The 20,955-nt window shown below is 33.6% G+C and overlaps 1 protein-coding gene across 1 annotated transcript; it reads right to left on the bottom strand.

Moving 5' to 3' along the window:
- Positions 1-5,238: 5,238 nt before the first annotated feature.
- LOC146166432 (uncharacterized) lies at positions 5,239-9,957 on the bottom strand. Its single transcript, XM_083380898.1, has 3 exons — positions 9,103-9,957; positions 6,557-6,576; positions 5,239-5,864 (listed from the first exon to the last, which is right to left on the bottom strand). Exons 1-3 carry the CDS (start codon positions 9,771-9,773, stop codon positions 5,239-5,241), a joined length of 1,317 nt encoding a protein of 438 aa, XP_083237024.1. The 5' UTR covers positions 9,774-9,957.
- Positions 9,958-20,955: the final 10,998 nt, after the last annotated feature.

Raw genomic sequence — 20,955 nt, 5'->3', positions numbered from 1 at the left:
GTTTTAGTTTTATTTCTGAAAAGTATGAAGTAGCTCACTAATAATATGAAGCATTGTGTACGCACGACCTTTTGCCAATGATTTTTCATTCACTTTTACTTATGTGTCTTAATTTTTAAATACATATTAAGCGCAAATGTGTCACCAGACTATTATTGTTATGTTGCACAATTAACAGAAAAACGTTTGTCGTTTTCCGGAACCTTTCAATAGCGATTTGCTTTCTATCTTAAACCAAATTGTTAGTTTATCAGTAACTTATAAAATAACAACGCGATAACACTAGAGATAGACCGATGTTACCGATACTTTTGGCCGATATTTTAGTACGAAAATATGATCTAATTTTTCCTGTACAACACATAACTTACCCACTTTTTGATAAAAGAAAATTGGGTTTTAGCATCACGCCACGTTAATATGCAAAATAATAGTTAAATAATTTATAATACTGTAGCTATAGGTATATAAACTAAAACGTTATGTGGATTTTATTTCTTATTAGTTCAAATTTTAAACATTTTTCAGGTACATAAAAATCGGTATCGGTCCAAAAAAGTGATATCGGCCGATCTCTAAACAACAACACAATGGAAAGATCTACAGCGAATATCGAAACGAGACTAACAGCGTTCTCGTAGCTTTATGACAAACAATATTAAACAAATACTTTCTCCAGTTGATATATCGCCCTTCAAACATAAAGGTGTTAGGTAAGTGTCTTTATTAACTAATGTGTAAAGTTGCAAAAATAGCAAAACAGCCCAACTAACGTTAAATGCAGCGATCAGTGTTTTGACATCAGAGATGTCTGTACAATGCTTGACCTGCAAGCCGCCTAACTAACATCACACTTACCAGCACTGTATACAGCCCTACATATATAAGCTACTGAGCGTAATGCAAACGGTTGCACTTTACTCAACGGCTCTAACGCTCTAATCGTTTATCACTGTTGACAACTGTGTTGATATACAAAGCTTGGAACTGTTACCTTGCTGTGTATAGATGCTATGTGCACACTACTTCACCTTATAACTCATAATCTTAAGCAATGTCAAACGCTTTTATCGCACATTGCTACTTTATGTGCTACTGCCCGCATTACCTAAGTGCGACTATGCACACTGTACAGCTTGTCTGAAACCAATAACTTCCGTTTCCGCAGGCCGGAAACGCGTGGCTGGTTTTATAAAGCGCTAAGCTGGTTTTAGGCTTAGCGTAGGTTATTTATTGTTGGGAACTTATGAACAGTCACGCTGTTAATATTTTCACATTAGTCAGTTTCGACAGATGTCAATGAAAAAAGACGCTTTTGTTTGTTAAGTCCAAAACGCATGGCAGGTTTCACATACATACAGCTTTAGCGTAGGTAGTTTAAAATAATTATCCGAGTTTAATCCTGCTAGTGCTGCTTTAAGAAATAGCTAAAGAACGCTATTTAAAAACAAAGTACTCCCTGACAATATGTACACTTGTACAGCACTGTCCTAGACCACTTATTCAAGTTTTATTGCGATTTTCTTGTGTTACAATGCTAATTGAATTTTCGATTTAACAAAACACTTCTTTGTCAAACTGCGAACTTCAAGTGATGAAGGTATCTGGGATTGTCGGAATGATTGATGGAACACATGCCTTATGAATAACTGGTACAAATGCTACACACCACAGACGGAACTGATGAGTACATTCAAGTAACACATAAAAACATTATCGACGGTTGCACTTTAACTTTGTACTCAACGTTCGCGCAATATTTACATGTCGCCTTTGTTTAAGTCACAAAATAATTTCCCATCTTATTTACAAATAATAGTTTGTTTTGTTTTTTTGAATAGATTTTGTTCTCAATTTGTTCGTTCATTACGCTGGTGAATTTTTAAATAAAATATTATATTTAGAGTTTTTCTTCAAAGTTTGTTTTTAAATATGTCTCTTATAGCAGGGGTTCCTAAACTGGGGTCCATGGACCCCTTGGGGGTCCGTGAACTACTTTTAGGGGGTCCATGAAGGTCTAATTAAAGAACTAGTGTATGTAATTCATTTTTTAAAGAAAACACTTTAATTAAAAATTAGTTAGACTCCATTTAACTTTCACACTTTTCAGAGTTATGAAGTTTCTTGACTACCGGGGTCCATGCAAAGCAAAAAAAAAATGTGCCTGTCGAGGTTTCCTGTCCGGCCAAAACACTTTCCACATTCTTTACATTTGTAAGGTTTTTCTCCAGTGTCTCATGACGTTTAAGATTTCCACTCTTGAAAAAACATTTCCCACATTCTTCGCATTTGTACAATTTTTATCCAGTGTGAATTCTTTTGTGTACTTTCAAGTTAGTTGAAATACTGAAACATTTTCCACAAACTTTGCACTTGTATGTTTTTTCTCCAATGTGAATTCGTTCATGTACTTTCAAGGTATCAGCTCGGTTAAAACACTTTATGAACACATTTGTATGTTTTTTCTCCAGTGTGAATTTTCATGTGTTATTGAGTGTTTTCGTTCTTTGAAACATTTTACCACAAACCTCGCATTTGTGTTTCATGAGGTTAACCGTGGCCATATTATGTTCTTTGAGTTTTGAAACACTTTTCGAAAACTTGATATCGGAAATCTTAGTTTTTCGTTTTGTCTTTGCTGTAATTTCTTTCTTTCGCTGTTTGTCTGATTTTTTATTTCACATTGTTCTTCATAATCCAACGCTTTACTAACACAAAATTAATCCGGGAGTTTGACATACTTTCTCCTGAAACCTATAAAAATAAACATATTAAACGTGTAACTTTTGTTCAAATAGGCGAAATATATTTACGACGTACCGCCATCACTTTAACACCATGAATAATTCCGTGCACTTTCACATTTGCCTCTGTTATAACTTTGTTTGGGGTCAATTTGGCGATAATCGTGTATAGTTTATTTATTGTTGGGAACTTATGGACAGTCGTGCCGTTATTATTAGTATCACATTTCGTTCTTATCCCAAATGTCTCTGAAATAACAAGTTGTCGTTTTCATAAGCCGTCACGCATGGATGGTTCTATATAACGCATGGCTGGTTCTATATACATACAGCCTCAGCGTAGATAGTAAAAAATCTAGATCAACATTTAAGTATTAGTTGTTAAGTTTTTTAACATATAAATATTAGGTGCTCAGGAAAACGAAAAGCAAAGGTGTTTGGTGTATTGCTAGAACATAAAATTTTAATGTGTTTTTTCTGCGCATCATTATACACAGTTCCACAATCCATAAATCAAGCAACTTGTACCAAATAAAACTACTGTGTAATGAAGACCGGGGTATACAACACCGTGCTGTCGTTGGGCGAACTCAAACCAGAAGTAAGTCAAAGTTTACTGAAACAACGCGATGTATTTCGTATATTATCCAGGTATAAATAAAATATATATTTACAAAGGTTGGTAAACTGTGGCTCGCAGGCTCTTTTATATATTTTTACAGCACACTAGCACAGTAATGTTATTTTACATATTTCCGCAACACTAGTTTATCCTGTGTTGTAGCATTTCAGTGTTGCTGCTTTAAAAAACGAAAACACGACGATGTTCGGCTGTTGTAATGGCCTTAAAGAACCCATTCGGTAAAAGGACAATAATATTCATTTGTTTTCATGTTTCAACATTCTGTTGTGGCTTCAGCGCCCTCGCGTGGTTGCATGAATACATACTTTAATTAATTAAATGCGGATGTTTAAACTCATGAATTGTGGAATGTAAGTTACACGAAAACGTGACGTCATAAAACTACTCAGTCAAAATTATCTGCGAGCTGTAAAACAAAATAGTTTAATTATTTTTTAAATTTAACTTAATAATATCAAGTTTTTTTAAATTAGAAATTTAGGTAAACCTTAAGACAGTAACACAAAAAAATGAAATGGAAAAGTAAACGGAAACAAGAGAAACCAGCCAATCCAAGTTTATTAACTTTGTTTAGATTGCTGCGCAACTTTAGTTAAACGAAAATTACCATGTATAAGATAGAAAAGGGAAATCATGTTGCGTGAAAGCTGTTATCAGTAGTCACACCCACATCACGCAAAGATAAAACAAAGATCTGAATTCCCATCTATTGATGTTGTAACAAGAAGTCGAAAGTAACACTTTACATTTTTACGATTGTTGGAAATTTGTAACGTAAATTATTTATTTGTCTATTTAACAACATACCCGACGTATGCCTTTTGATAAGGGCATACGCCATTTTATAACTTAATGTTTAGGTTTCGTTACATTAAAAAAAGAGATATATTAAAAATATTATCTAATAGTGCGTAATTACAGCAATATGTAAAAAGCCTTTGTAATGACATTATTTATATTCAATACTACAGGATATGTTGTACAATCACTATGAGGGTTTTTAAAAGCCGCCTATCACAACCTATAACATTAAAATGTATGAGAACAACGGCAATCTTAAGTTCAAATGTTTTCTATTTGTGTCTTTTAAAAGTTTTTCAAAAGAAAAATTTTACGAAAAAGATTGTAATACTGTGTATTACTAATTGGAAGTTATACTTAAAGTCGTAACTTTTTGTTCAACAATCTCGTTTCGATTTTCTCCTTTGTTACTTCTTTATTATTAAGATTTTTGGTTTAAATTCTCCACATATATTTCACTCAAATGTTTTTTTCTGTTCTGTTAATTCCTGTGTGTTTTAATTGCAAAATTTCACCAAGAAACTTCATATGTTTAATGAACAAACACCTTTATATATACTTAATTACACGTAGCGTTGTTATAACACAACACTTAGCATTTGTATATTCCTTCACGCAACAATCCAAAAAGAAAAGTCATCACAGCTTTGAGCGACGAGAAAAAAAGACCAGGAAATAATATTTCATAACTTAAAGGAACTTTTTAATAACAATAAAGGATAACGCAAAATGAATAGAGCTTTTAGGGGTTTAGTGCGAAAAACAAGAAAAAATCTGCTCATTTATTGATTTAATAATTTGAATATATCCTCATTAAGTGATCTTTCCTTTTTACTTTTGCTGAAGTGGCATAAAGTACATCATAGGACGTTATGCATCAATATATGTTTGAAGCTCGCGCATGTTCATATTTCCTTTTGCAATTATATTTACAATTTTACAAGCATTGTTGCGTTTCATTTCATGTGAAACAATTTCTGCGTTTAATGTATAAGAAGAGGTTTGGTTTTAACTATTTGTGAGATTTAACACTAATCGCAAGTTTTGTATTTAAAATGTTTCTTCTCTAGAGTGCGTTCTTTTGTGTCTATTAAGATTTGATGTCAGGTTAAAACACTTTCCACATTCTTCACATTTGTAAGGCTTTTCTCCAGTGTGAGTTCTTTCATGGGATTTAAGATGTCCTGCCAGGCTAAAACACTTTACACATTCTTCACATTTGTAAGGCTTTTCTCCAGTGTGAGTTCTTTCATGGGATTTAAGATGTCCTGCCAGGTTAAAACACTTTCCACATTCTTCACATTTGTAAGGCTTTTCTCCAGTGTGAGTTCTTTCATGGGATTTAAGATGTCCTGCAAGGTTAAAACACTTTCCACATTCTTCACATTTGTAAGGCTTTTCTCCAGTGTGAGTTCTTTCATGATCTTTAAGATGTCCTGCCTGGTTAAAACATTTTTCGCACTCTTTACATTTGTATGGTTTTTCTCCAGTGTGAATTATTTCATGTGTTTTAAGATATCCTGCTTCACTAAAACATTTTCCACAAACTTTGCATTTGTAAGGTTTTTCACCAGTGTGAATTCTTTCATGATATTTAAGATGTGCTGCATGGGTAAAACATCTTCCACAATCTTTGCATTCGTAAGGTCTTTCTCCAGTGTGAATCCGTTCGTGTACTTTCAAAATTTTAGCTAGACTGAAATATTTAACGCAATACGTACATTTAAAAGGTTTTTCGCCAGTGTGGATTGTCATATGGTTGTTAAGAGTTTGAATGGTTCCAAAAAGTTTCCAACAAACCTCGCATTTGTGTTTCTTGAAATGAACTGTTGACAAATGTTGATTGAGAAAGTTTTTACTTTTGAAGCACTTTTCGCAAGCGTAACATCGGAACTCTATTTTGTTTTTTAAGTGACTTGATTTTGTTTTGTGTTTCTTGTTTTTTTCCTTCTTTTGGGAAACAATTTGTCCTTCGCAATCAGATTCTTCGCTTTCTTGTGATGACCAATTTGTTATAGTCGAAATAGAATCATCAGAAAATCCATCATCGCTTCCTTTTATCAAATCGGTAGTTACAAATTTGATTTGGTGCTTTGACATGATTTTAACTTCTAGAAAATACTGATTGCCTAATAATAATGTAATCACAATAAATTATAAAACCAAAGATGGCCAACCTTTAGATACCAAGAACCACATTCCTTACTTCTAACTTTTTATATTATGCCCCAAAACACATTCCCTACTTTTATCTTACCGTTTATCCGCAAAAAGTCACACATTTCATGCGTCCAACGAATGTGGTTTCTAAATACAAACCAAGTCAGTTACCAATGAAACAGTAAAGTCAACAATCTAGCAATTTAACTTATCAAACTATTATAGGAACTGCGGTGTAGTTATCGACGTTAACATTTAAAACACTTTTATCTGCAATTAGAATTATACGATAACGAATTACTTACAACCAGACTTGGACAACTAGATTTATTTTACCTTTATTAAATTAGAGCATTTTGTTGTTTTGAAATTAGAGCATTTTGTTGTTTTGAAATTAGATTAGAATTAGAATTAGATCGTTTTGAGATTTCTGAAATTAGATTAGAATTAGAATTACCGAATACCTAAAAAAACAAATTTGAACTAGAATTACATATAATTATTTACATTCAATTAAATTTAATCGCAAATTATTCTTACAAGAACGCGAATGGTAAATATGTATGTGGTAATTTTATGCCGTTTTATGCTTTTTAGACTGAAAAAATTACATAAAATTCGTTTTAATCAAATAGTTTTAATTGATTTTCTGTGTTTGTTAACTGAGAGACTAAAAATACCGTTTGACAAAGTAGAATTTTTGGAAAAATCCGAGTTAGCTTAAAACTAGAATTAGAACACACAAGCAATTCATAAATTAGATTGGAATTAGAATTAGTCGCATTTTGCCCTAATTCAATGAATTAGAAAACTAGGATTATCTAGTTGTCCAAGTCTGCTTACAACTACTAAATCAGCAAGTAACAAACTAGTTAACAATAAAAAACAAACTGTAGCAATTAGTAGCAGAAAATAAGCAAGCGTGTGACGTAATAGACGCAATTGTTGTAAGATAATTAGCAAATTTTAAACAAAAGTTTAACATGTTTTTTTTTGCGTTAATATATCTCCCCTAATCAAAAAGCTGTTAGGCGAGTCCTTTATTAAGTGATGTGTAAAGTTGAAAATTAGTTGATCAGCCCAACTAGAGATAAATGCAGCGGTCAGTGTTTTGACATTAGAGAAATCTGTCCACTGCTTGACCAGCAAGCCGCCCAACTAACATCACATTTACCAGTTCTGTATACAACCCTACACATATAAGCTGCTGAACGTAATGTACACTGGTGCACTTTACTCAATGCTCTAACGTCCTATAATCGTTTATCACTGTTGACAATTGTGTTGATATACAAAGCTTAAAACTACTGCCTAGATGTGGTTCCTATATACCTGGCTGTCGTATGCAAACTAAAATATAAGCAATGTTGAACGCTTTTATCGCACATTGTTACTTTACGTACAACTGCCTGCATTACAGATGTCCGACTATGCACACTGTACAGCTTGTCTGAAACCAATAACTTCCGTTTCCGCACGCCCGAAACGCATGGCTGGTTTTACATAAAAACAGGGTTAGCGTAGTTTATTTATTGTTGGTAACTTATGAACAGTCACACTGTTATTATTTTCACATTGGGCGGTTTCCACAGATGTCAATGATAAAGCAAGTTGTCCTATTCTCAAGCCCGAAGCGTGTGGATCGTTCTATATAAAGCATGACTGGTTTAACGTACAAACAGCCTTAGCGTAGGTCAATGGCCACAGTTTGCCGACCACAGTAAAAAATCTAGATCGACATTTAAATATTAGTTGCTCATTTTTTTAACATTTAAATATTAGCTGACCAGGAAAATGAAAAGCAAAGGTGTTTGGTGTATTACCAGAACATAAAATTGAATTATGTTTTTCTGCGCATCAATATACATAGCTCCACATTCCACAAATCAAACAACTTATACCAAATAAAACAACTGTGTAATGAAAAGACAAGGTGGACAACGTCTTAAAAATACAGCGTTTAAGGAAAAAACAATTATATTTCTATATTCTTTTTACTTAACAAAATTGCTTAGATTTTGAAATCTGAAAAGAAAAAGTCATTACAGCTTGTAAAACGAATTAGACATTTAAAAGGTATTTTATAATTACAAACGCTTTACTTATCAACATTGCGACGAGAAAAAGAACATTAATAAATAAGATTCCACAAATTAAAGCAACTGTTTTTTTAAAGTCATCCTTTATTAAGTTAGTCATCTAACTGAAGCATCGACAATTGCACTTTAAATATATGTAGTCAAAGCTCGCGTAATATTTGTTTTGCAATGGTTTCTTTAGAGTGCGTTATTTTATGTCTTTTAAGACTTCCTGCCTGGTTGAAACACTTTCCACAAACTTTGATAATTAACGTAAAATGAATAGAGGTTCAGTGGTTAAAAAGTATAGAATTAGTTTACTTAATTAGAAATTCATTTAGGATTTTAGATATTGAATACACTCCAATTAACTGTTCTTTCCTTTCACTTTTGCTGAAATGGCAAGTACAGCATAAAAAGTTATACATCGATATATGTTCAAAGCACACACATATACACATTTCTGTTAGACTGTACATATATTTCCATTACAATTTACAATCGGCATTGTCGTTCATTTTCTGTAAAGTTTAGTTCGCAATTTTTACGTTTATTAATTTAGAATTTTTTACAGGTTTAGTTATTTGTGAGATTTAAACCTAACTAATTACAAGTTTTGTTTTTTAAGCTTTCTTCTTAAGAGTGAGTTGTTTTATGTCTTTTAAGACTTCCTGACCGACTGAAATACTTTCCACATTCTTTGCATTCATAAGGTTTTTCTCCAGTGTGAATGTTTTTGTGTCTGTTAAGATCTCCTGTCCTGTTGAAACACTTGCCACATTCTTTGCATTTGTAAGGTTTTTCACCAGTGTGAATTCTGTCATGAACTTTAAGTTCTCCTGCATAACTAAAACATTTTCCACATTCTTTGCATTCATAAGGTCGTTTTCCAGTGTGAATTCGTTCATGATATTTAAGACTTCCTACATGGGTAAAACATTGTTCACATTGTTTGCATTTGTAAGGTTTTTCTCCAGAGTGAATTCTTCCATGTATTTTAAGATGTCCTGACCGGGAAAAACACTTTCCACAAAATTTGCACACATAGGGTCTTTCTCCAGTGTGAATTCGTTCGTGCACTTTCAAGTTTCGAGCTACATTAAAACATTTGGCGCAATATTTGCATTTAAGAGGTTTTTCTCCAGTGTGAGTTCGCACGTGGCTTTCAAGTGCGAAAATTGTCCCAAAAAGTTTCTTGCAAACTTTGCATTTGTGTTTCTTGAAGTGAACTCTAGACAAATGATCTTTCAGCACGTAACGATTTTTGAAACACTTTTCACAAACGTGACATCGTAACTCTGTATTCTGCTTTGAAAGATTCTTGCCTTTTTGTTTCCTGGCATCCATTTGATCCAATCCACTTTTTTCTGCACAATCAAACTCTTCACTTACAGGTTGATGCTCTTTGGACCAATCAGGCAGGTATCGAGCCAACAGAATCGCTCTCTTTCAAACAAAACGTTTTGGCGGTTTGTTTTTTCTTCTGGAACTTCTTTTTAAATCCTAACAAATTAATTCCATTAAATTAGAAAAATTCATATGCACGTTCAGCTACAAAATATCGAGTTTAGGAGCTTTTTCCAGAAAGTTTATGTAACACATTGCTATCATTGCGTTGAAAATTATTATTCGCAAAAGTAGTATTCGCCGCCTTTTTCTTTAACATTCGACATTTAACATCTCTCAAACTTTATGACCAAGGTTATCAGTAACTAAAGTCGATCAAAAATAACATTGCAAGAGCATTATGGAAAATTAGAAGGAATCTGTGACTTCAAAAACGGTTGAAAGCTATAAATTGATCTAAAGCACTTTTTAGAATGAAAATTGTTATTTTAAAATGGTAAAAAGTTGTGATAACCTAGCTTAAAAAATAAGATTACAAAAGCATGTCTGGTAGAATCATTACATCTTGGCACTAATGGTATTTAACGGTGGCGGTCCTTACAACCAAACAATAATATCACCCCTCAAATCTAAATTAACTTCACTTTTCCCTATTGTGACGAATCACACTGTTTTATTTAATAAAAAAAAACTTTTTTTATAGCAAACATTTTCTTCGATAAACCTGTGTCAGTTGCTTAGCGATATGTCAACTAACTTCATTCATTTTATAACAACGTAAACGATGATAAACAAAATCATGTGTATAGAGCTGACGTCATATAGACTTTACTGCTGATCTTTTACAATAAGATGTGAAAATGATAGTTTAGGACAAACCAAAACCACACGCATACAACGTGAAACAATAAACGGAAAGATAAAATATTTTGAAATCGAAATCTTTATTTGGTGAAACGAATTTTCTGTTTACGATCATCAAGATTTTTGCATTACAGTATTCGCCAAGTATCTATATTTTTATTTGTTTACAATAAAGCTTTAAAGCTATGAACCGCTGTTAAAAAATTGTCACTATTTTTTAATTGCCGTTTCATGTGTAAACGTACAAAGCAACAAATAAATACGATTCATGGGATTTATCCTTCATCGCTTCACCTGGGTTATTTTTTTTATTCTGCAGTTTTGGCGGTTTATTTTAGGCGAGCAACTTACAAGAAACATTTATTTAGATTCAACTATAGGGCGTATGTCGGTAATTTAAATGTGCGCAGCCCTTATTCAAACAGCTTTGAATGCCGCCTTGAAACTACATTTGCTGCTGATCTTTTAATATCACTAAGTCTAACCGCCAATCTTCTAGAGTTAAGACGGAGTGAACTGTTTATGGCTAACATATCACATTTAATTGTAACAAAGAGAAAACGCATTACTAACATTTACTGTAAACTCAATGCCATAGCTAAACATACCTTCATGTACAGAATAAACCTTGCTTGCTCGCTAGTTTGAGCCCTGGTATTACTGGCATCAGCGATAGCTAGTCGATCTAAGTTAGCTCGCCACACCCCGAGGCTATGCTTGTGCATTCTTGCGCAGCAGACCGCATACAACGCCGTATTGCCTTGTTGGGCGAACTTTAAAAAGACGTTGGACAACGTATTTATGTACATCTAATGGGACAACCTGGTGTTTTACTGAAACAAAGTCAGTTCGGCCAGTGATTAAACAGGGGGGTTTACCGCAAGATAGAAGAGCGGAAGGTGAAGCAGCTCAAGGAATTGCTGCCCATTGGTATATCAAGTACTTCGTATAATAAAATAGCTCCTACTTTTTTCACTGTTGCATTTTGCTGCAGTTTACTGCCAACAACTGCATTAGCTCGCTAAATCATTTGATCTAAGTTAGCTTACAAAATCTCAGGCTATATTACTAGCAACAGTGCGCACTGGAGCGTAGCAGCAGAGCGTGACCAACAAAAGAAGGTTTAATCAGTGGCTGCTCGAGTTTTCGATGCTGATTGTTAAATGCTCTCATTCTTATAATTACATTGGAAAGTGTTGGCGACTTACTTCGTGAAATTGATGTTTTCTTAACCCAGCACATAAAAAACAATAACGAATTACCTTGCTGTTTCAATAATACTTAACTTTCTTTCACCTATTAGCATCACACGTAGCAGAAATGTTAACAACGCGTAACGCATATTTAAGTTTTAAATAGTGATTTATCTGTGTAGTTATACAAAGATTAAAAGAGTTGTCTTAAGTCTAAATTAAAATATAATGTAATCTAAACATATAACTGCCATGTTTCAAAGCAATACTCTCATCTCACTTTGTTAAACTATATCCAACTGCACGCATTACAGAAGTGTGATCTAATTCAATACCTTCCGTTTTCTTTAGCCCCAAACGCATGGCTTTATGTCAGGTTGGTTATGTGTAAGGCATACCTGAGTTTATGTAACGGATGGCTGGGTTTATGAACCAGCTAGGATCGGAGTGGAAAATTTGATGCTGGAAACATATTGATTTGAACCCCACTGTGTTTTTTAGTTGCGTGTAAGTACAAGCCGTAATAAACTAGAACTTCAACTCTAAGTTGGCTCGCCACACCCCGAGTCTATAATTCCGACAGTCGTGCGCTGCGGACTGCAATAACTGCTAAAGTTACTCAATTTTCTGGGATATGGTTTTAAAGATTTAGCAAACTCTTATCTGTCTGCTTTTTATTTTATCGATATTGAACACTGCTTGTTATCGCAATCGAACCTTTCAATTGTAACCTTGTCAACAAATATTTTTATCAGTTACATGAAAAATTGTATGCGATCTTCTTTCGCATGCGGTGGAAAACTATTATGTGTTCTAATTTATATTAATGTATATTGCTATTTTAAATTAGCGAAACTCAACGATAATTCAGCTTAAAACATAAAAACTACAAAATCACGATTTTTAGAATCCTTACATCTTCCCTCTACTGTTATTTAAAGGTGGCGGCCTTACAATCTGAACAATAAAATTACCCAAACTCTTGTTTTAAGAATTTACTTTTATGTTGTTTATTTCTACGACAAACCTGTGTCAGCTGCATTTGTGCCGACCGGATTTTAGTTGTACAGCTTTTATGTTTGATTTTTAATATGAAACGTTTTACTTAAGATTGATTGACAAGCAAGCTGTTTTCATCCAAAATTGAATAAGATTAAATTCATAATATATTCCCTCAAAGGTTGTTTTCAATTTAACTTGATAATATCAAATTGCGAACATTGGAACTATAGATAAACATTAAGCTCGAAACAAATGTTTCCCAAAAACCTTACAGGAAAGTAAGCGGGAACAACAGAAACCAGTTAATCCAAGTTTATTCACTTTCTTTATTTCATTGTGGCAACTCTATATTTAAACAAATATTACCAGGAGAGAAAAGTGAAATCGTGTTGTGTGAAAGTTGCTGTCAATAGTCGAACCCGCAGCACGCAAAGATAAAATAAAGAGATGAATTCCATCTATGAACGTTATAACAAGAGATCGAAGTAGCACTTTAAAATTTGCTTAACGTAAATTATCTGACGCCATCTCAAGAATAGATCGACCGGTAAATTATTATTAAACGGAGTTACGTTTGTCATCAAACGAATGGAAAAACAAAATGTTTGGGAAAAATTGCTCCCATGGTTTTGTATTAACACAATAAAACCCAGATTTTACAACATGGTAAAAGATTGTTTCCAATGAAGTAGATTTTTTGTTAAAGTTCAAATTGTGTGCACCTTATTAAACAATCTAACTGAATATAAAACAGAATGACGACCTCACTATTACAGACTATTTTGTACCATATCTGTCTAAGGTTTCCAATATCGTGTATATTAACTTGCTTTGTGATTTTACTTTTTGTGGACTTTAAGATTTAAATGTATAAACTTAATGTGTTTATATTTTTAATAATGTTTTTCTTGTTTTTTGCCTTTAAAAGATTTACAAGAATAGAAAGAGCATTTGCAATTTTAAAGTCTGGCGTAATCACGTCTAAGATTTTCCCACAAAGTTGGCTTTCGTGTTTTTCAAAGGATACCATTGAAAAAAAAACTTGGTGATTTGTGCATTGTTTGTAATTTGTGTATTTGCTTTACGCAATAAAATTGCCTCGATACTAATCCCAAAATCCGAGAACACAAAATCACGACAGCATTTAGTATAGGGATATTTACAAACGCTTACTAAAAACAACTGTTATAATAAGATTAAATACTTGGAGGTTTGGCGATTAAACAATAGAAATTAAAACACATCCTCATTAACAGGTCCGTCTTTTTTACTTAAATGGCATAAAGTAAAGCATAGACAAGTGTTTCTCAACATTTTAATGATATCTTTCCTAGAACCAATCTATTCAATCAAACCAAGTGACCACTTTGTGTAGCGACCAATAGATTAAGAAACACTGGTGTAAGGAGTAGCACTTTGATATATGTACGAAGCTCGTACATTATTGAAATATCCATTTGCAACATATTTTTAATTATTTACAACCATTGTTATGTTTTATATTCCGTGAGATTTTAGTCCTCAGTTTCTTTGCTTATATTACAAAAATCATATTTAAAAGATGTTCCACTGTTTAACGGTTTAATAAAACCTATGAAGTTATCGTAAAAGGAGCTGTTGGGCTTTTTGCCCATTTTTGACGTAAAAACGTGCAATCTACGGCATAAATCAACATGCAAACATGCGTTTATCGTGCGCAGTGAATACGTGCATATAAGTTAGGTAAATGACCAATCTGTAATCGTGGCAACAGAATCACCAGAAAATCCATCATCGCTTTCTTTATTCATCTCGTTCGTTACAAAATCGCTTTGGTGCTTTGACATGTTTATTTACGTCCTGAAGAAAAAACGTATTTTAAATACTATGAAGTTATTTTGACTTAGCAACACAGTAACGATAGCCGATCCTACCTCAAACTTCGAATTTAGAAGCGTTTAAAAAAAGGCTGGATCGCAGACCAACACCAAATACCAATGCTGTCTGCCATATATTTGGTTTGCTTATCGCTGGTTCGTAACCGGAATGAACTTTCTAATTTTTTCGATTACTTTACAAACCTTTTTTTTCTGTTTCTCACATATTTGTCCTCGCGCGCAAATTGCAGGTGAAACTAGTATTGTCTTAAAATTGCGTTCATAAGTTTAAAATTTGGCAGAACATTCACTTTAAAAGGATACATGACGCATTAGGAACATAATGAGTTTTTTGCATAATGCTTGAAATAACATTATTTATAGTAGTTTACCTTAAAAGAGGTAGTTGGCAAAAAATATAATACGTGGGATATGGTCAGGGGTCCCTCAATCCATAACATAATTATAAATAAAAACAAGCTCGCGTTGTACGTGCTATGGTTTGCTGAAGTTTAATCGTTTATTAATTAAAATTATTTACATTATAGGACAGCGTTGCTTATTTGTTTCAATTGCTTTCCTTGAAATAAACTCAAAACCTCCCTGTACAATATTTATTTAAACTACCAATCAATGCGAAGGATGAGCTCCTAATATAACACATTCGAAAATATAGTTTCATTTCGCGGGCCCCTAATCTTTCTCACGGACCCTAGTATGATAAACACTGTTCTAGAACTTAACCAAAATTAAATGTATTACTTCAACCAACATACAGATGCGTTGGTACACAAAACCTATTGTTTATATATGTGTGCACATTTTCATTCAAACACAGCTATAAGCAATTTTACGTTTACATCACTCTGCTAAACTATCTGCCCGCATTACAGAAGTGCAACTAGTTGTACATTGCACAGCTTGTTTGAAACCAACAACTTCCGTTTTTCTGAAGCCCGAAACGCATGGCTGGTTTTATGTAGTGCTTGGCTGATCTTATAGCTGTGGTTTTAAGCTTATGAGATTAGCTTGTGCCTTTTAGCATCTTATGTCTTGCCACTAATATTTTTCAACGGTATCTGTCAACAATGTCTAAGCTGAAAAAATTTACCAATGAAAAAAAAATGATTAGTTTGTACAAAAACATGTTGTACGTTTTAAATACCCACCAGCTTGTACGACAGTCCTGTGGCAGTTTGTGGGCGATATGTAAGCCAAGTTTACGCTTCTAACTAAAGTAAATAAACTCGAATGTTAAACCTATATAGCACACTTTTGAGAACTAACAATCAACAGCTTGCGTGCTGTTATTTTAAATCCAAGCTACATTTTTAAAGGCTTTGTCATTATCCACTTACATTGTTATTTACTTGAGTGTTATTGGTTTAAAATAAGATGAAACAAGTTTTGGCCAACAAAACCCACACGGTTATCCTGCACTTGAAACAAAACGCAATATTTTTTGTTAACCGGCAACATACTTCTATAAATAAACCATTGACAGTTTCTGTTCAACGTACGTTTATCGCTCGCGTAATTCTCATTCTATTTAGTATAAGTTAGTGTTTCAGTCGCAAAAGCATTTCTCTTGAAAAATTTGCGTTAAATTGTATTTGGATAAATGTGACGTTTCTAATTAAAGAAAGCTTACTCAATGTAAAATATTTCACGAGTCCAACGTGCGCATAGCATAACTGATAAGGCGGCACTGAAATCGTAAAAAAGGTAATATAAAATGTGAAATATATGTACTGTGGGTGGATCAATTATACCACACCCGTATAGAAGTGATTATCCACGTTGGTTGCTTGGAATACAGGCTGTAAAGACTCGATGAATCGCACATTTAGCTCAAATCGGACCCGGTTATTTCAAAACGACTTCGCAGCCCTGGTTTGCAGCCTTAACGACTTGGTGTAGCACTTCATACATTCTTTACATTTGTATGTTATTTTATAAAGTGTGAGTTCTTTCGTGATTAATGAGATTTCCTGCCAGAAAATAACATTTTCCACATTCTTTGCATTTATATCGTGTTTCCCAAGGGTGAATTTGTTTGTGCTCTTTAAATTTATCAGCTTGGTTGAAACACTTTCGACAAAAAACACATTTGTAAAGTTTTTCTTCAGTGTGGATTCTCATGTGACTGTTGAGATTCCTTATTGTTCCGAACAGTTTCTTACAAACCTTGCATTTGTGCTTCTTGAAATGAACACTCGACAAATGTGCTTTAAGCCGGCTGTTATTTTTGAAACATTTTTCACAAACGTGGCATCGGAACACAGTGTTTTTGAATCTTTTTTTGTTCGTTGTAAGAAGATTCTTGCTTTGTTCTTTCCTGATATTCATTTGCTCCCAGTCACTTCGTTCTTCACAATCGGACTCTTCACTTACAGGTTGATGTTCTTGTGATGACCAATCTGTTACCGTGGCAACAGAATCATCAGAAAATCCATCATCGCTCTCGTGTTTTAACTCCATTGTAACAAAATTGCTTTAATGCTTTGATATTTAATTATTCTAAAAATTAGAACGTTCACTCAATAGTGTAATTACATTAAATTGGCAAAACAATAAAAATGGTTAACACAAGTTATATGTACTGCATTGGATACATGTAACAAACTGTGTTTGTTTACTAATTATAAAACATACTGCAGACTAACGGAATAACGCATATGACTCCTACTTAGTATATTGCTTTAACTTGGTGAAATAATCCTCCTTCTGTTTTGACGTTACTTTGTCAGCATTCTTACGCCCGTCCTGTACGCTGGTTAACTTCTGATCGAAACAACTAACAAAAATTACTGACTACATTGCATTGCAGTTTGTATTCTAGTTTTGGTGAGGTGTTTATGTTGGTAATATCAGTACAAATTAACTTTATTTGCGACATACATCTACGCGATTGTATTTCTTGTGTGCTGTTGTTATTATGAATCTACCATGTGACATTATTTGTTCAATTAATAATCACCTTGACCAAAAAATGATTACATCTTCTAACGCAGTTTACTGAACTTTAGGTTACATGTATTACAGCAGTGTAACAAAGCGCGGCTCATGGTAAGTTAATAACTTTACGAAATCGCCTGCTTGGTTCTATTATTGCATGCTCCGGTTTTATGAAGAGTTACTTTTTGGCGTTAAAATACGATTATGAACTAATACACATATTAACCATAGGGGATTTCATATTTAAGCCTTATATATTGTAAAAAACTAGTGAAATGATTACCGTTGAACTTGTTAAGCTAGTTTTAGTTTTTTTATTGTAACAATATCAAGGCATATCATAAATACAGTTACATCTATATGATTATTCTTGTGGGCACTGGCCTTGAATCATATCAGTTGTAAAAATGTAAAAAAGCGATAAATAAATAAATATGGGAGAATGAATAATAATAATAGTTGCCCACCCAAACCAAAAGGCTGACTTGCACCCTAACTTAAATATTGTTAGCAATATAAACCAACGGACGAAAACGTGATAGACTATCGCCTTCTGGTGATCTGTAACGAAATTTACCGCAGGCATATATAGTAAGGCCTGTTGACTTATTTCACGTAATGACAAGTTAAATACAGGTATTCAACAAATAAAGATTGATATATTACCAGTTACCGCCACCCTGATTGACTGTAAAGAAAACTTATCTTGCCTCAGTACTAGCCTTGCTGGTTACACAACCGACAACCGTGGTAGATTGCACAGCCGACGTAAAAACGCAGTCGCATTGTAAACCAACCTATCCCCTTCTTTGCTTTCGCGAGCTCAGCTAGTTTTCCAGCCAGTTGTTATTGCTTTGTGTTGGGAAGCGACGACCGTTAAACACAATAGCTTCTGGAGCGGAAACTCCATACCCCGCCGAGCCGCCGTCTCTACATTGTATAGCACCAACTTGACTTCTCTATGCAACTGGCTGTTTTGTTATATCGCCAAAGTTTTACATTTAGGGTTTCCTATCAAGGGATGTGGCTTGGTAAAAGCATAAAGCAAGAAGGTACAAGATATAGCAAGTCATTTGACCTAACAATCTATTCCAAGATTCTTATGACTTACTGCCACTTTGCATTGTTTCATAAAACAATAAGTTTGGTTCAATTCGCTTCCATTTCATAAAGAATAAAACGCATTTTTTCGTAAAGTTGTAAAATACTTAAAAATGTTAACAAATTATTTCTTATAACACTTATAATTCATATCACGCTTTTCTTTTTTTAATGATTTATTTGGTAAATTTAATATAAGGAAACCTGATTTTCTAAAGATACTGTGTCTATTAGAGACCAGCGCATATTCCAAAAAAGCTGATCACTAGTATTACATAAACTATATTCCATGTTTATTTGTACGCTTCACTTCATTACAAAACATGATTAAAAACGTGTTTTTTATAATTAATTAATTTTTGAAAGTTTCAATACATGTTTTGTATTCCTAATCTTAAAGTTTGTATGTGACCCGAAAAAACACTTTATTTTTGGAAACACCTTTGTAAAAAAATCAGATATGTTTATGGATAATGGATACATGTCATATAGAAGGTTAGGTAACAAAATGTTAAACCTTGCCCCTGAACTGTTCATCCGGGGGGTCAAAATGCAAAACACTTTAGGAAACATTATATATTTACAATAGAAGGAATTGACATAGAAATCTGAAAATTTCACAAATGTTGGATAACCATTTAAACGTAATGTTAAAATAAACATTTTAGCTCTTCGAAGTAACATCTTCGTTGTATGAATAGAAGACTACACTTACCAATGTAGTTTACGGAGTTTCAAAAATTACATTTCCTTCTTAAAACTGTGAGATTTTTGTCTAGATTTCATTAGACTGTTTCTTCCCGTATTCCGTATTTGTTTATTAAGATAAAAATTTAGAATTCGCGCACAATTTCAAGATGGCGTTATACATTCCGATCAACTGGTTATACTGCGAAATATAAATGCTTATGGTAACATACTAAACAGTTTCCATAAATGCATATGACAACCGATGGCCAGGGAGACTTTTAGGTTTTGTCTGTATTTGTTTGGCATACTGGCTTCTGGCGTTATAAATCAAAATACAACGCTTTGACGTACTCTGTTTCGCTGCAATCAAAGTGCCACTTTGCCATTTATTAGCGCGAAACAGCCTCCACAACATTTTCCTTTCAATGGCTATCGAAATTATAGTCCAAACAGCTGTACCAAATATTAAAGTTGTACCACACTTAATGGATCTTGTCCAATATTCGACTTTTAACATAACTTATGCCAGCCTTTGCGGTTTAAAGGATAATCCTGGTAATGGAGATTGTAATGTTTTCTTTGAAGTTTAATTACAACTGTGATCTAAGCAAGCTAACTAACACTTGAATACGAGGTCTGACAGTAATTAACAACAATAAGTCCTTGTGTCTTGCATTTTAATTAGGATAACTTTTAAAAAGGACTTACTCAGTTGTGTTATAAATGTTTTGTTGGAAACAGGCAAAATTAGCTAATATATCCTTGCTTTCTACATATTTTCTATATAATACACATACAGCAACTAGTCAGTACAGCCCTGTACAGTTAGCTCCACTCAGTCCAAACACTAATATGACGCTTAAACACGTTTGCTTGGTTGGTTTTATCGGGTCGAACGACAAGATGCAAAATGCTAGCAGAGTGTTTTTCATTGTAGCTGTAAATGAGATTATTGCTTTTACGATGACATCTTAATATATAACCGATTTACTAGTTTTTAAATTATACAACCCTACACATATAAGCTATAATTGAGCGCAAACTGTTGCACTTTACTCAATGGCTCTAACGTCCTATAATGGTTTATCACTGGTAGCTGTGCTGATATGAAAAGCTTGGAACTGCTGCCTATATTTGGTTCGTATATACATGACTGTTATTTTATGCACACTGAATTATGAGCAACGTTGAACGCTTTTATGGCACATTGCTACTTTATGTGCTACATTACATAAGTGCGTCTATGCACACTGCACAGCTTGTCTGAAACCAATAACTTCCGTTTCCGCACGCCCGAAACGCTTGGCTGGTTTTATAAAGCGCAAAGCTGGTTTCGCATATAAACACGGTTAGCGCAGTTTATAATTACACTGTTGATAATTTATGAACAGTCACGCTGTTGTTATGAGTATCACGTTTGGCCGTTTTCACAGATATCAAGGTAAAAAAAAGTTTCGTTTTCTCAAGCCCGAAACGCATGGATGGTTCTATACAACGCATGACTGGTTTCACTTATAC

This window comes from Ascidiella aspersa, chromosome 1 (genome assembly GCF_963924565.1).
Source record: "Ascidiella aspersa chromosome 1, kaAscAspe10.2, whole genome shotgun sequence".
Lineage (NCBI taxonomy): Eukaryota > Metazoa > Chordata > Ascidiacea > Phlebobranchia > Ascidiidae > Ascidiella > Ascidiella aspersa.
This window is presented reverse-complemented; position numbering and strand designations above follow the sequence as displayed.

Bases quoted from the DNA above. Each gene is read 5' to 3' on its own strand.
- LOC146166432 (XM_083380898.1), bottom strand. From the start codon at position 9,773: ATGGATGCCAGGAAACAAAAAGGCAAGAATCTTTCAAAGCAGAATACA. The intron at 6,577-9,102 runs GTCAGGAAGTCT...ACTACACCGCAG, and splicing joins TGTGGAAAGTATTTCAGTCG to TTCCTATAATAGTTTGATAA. The intron at 5,865-6,556 runs GTTAAATTGCTA...AAATTTTGAAAG, and splicing joins TTCCTATAATAGTTTGATAA to TACACGAACGGATTCACACT.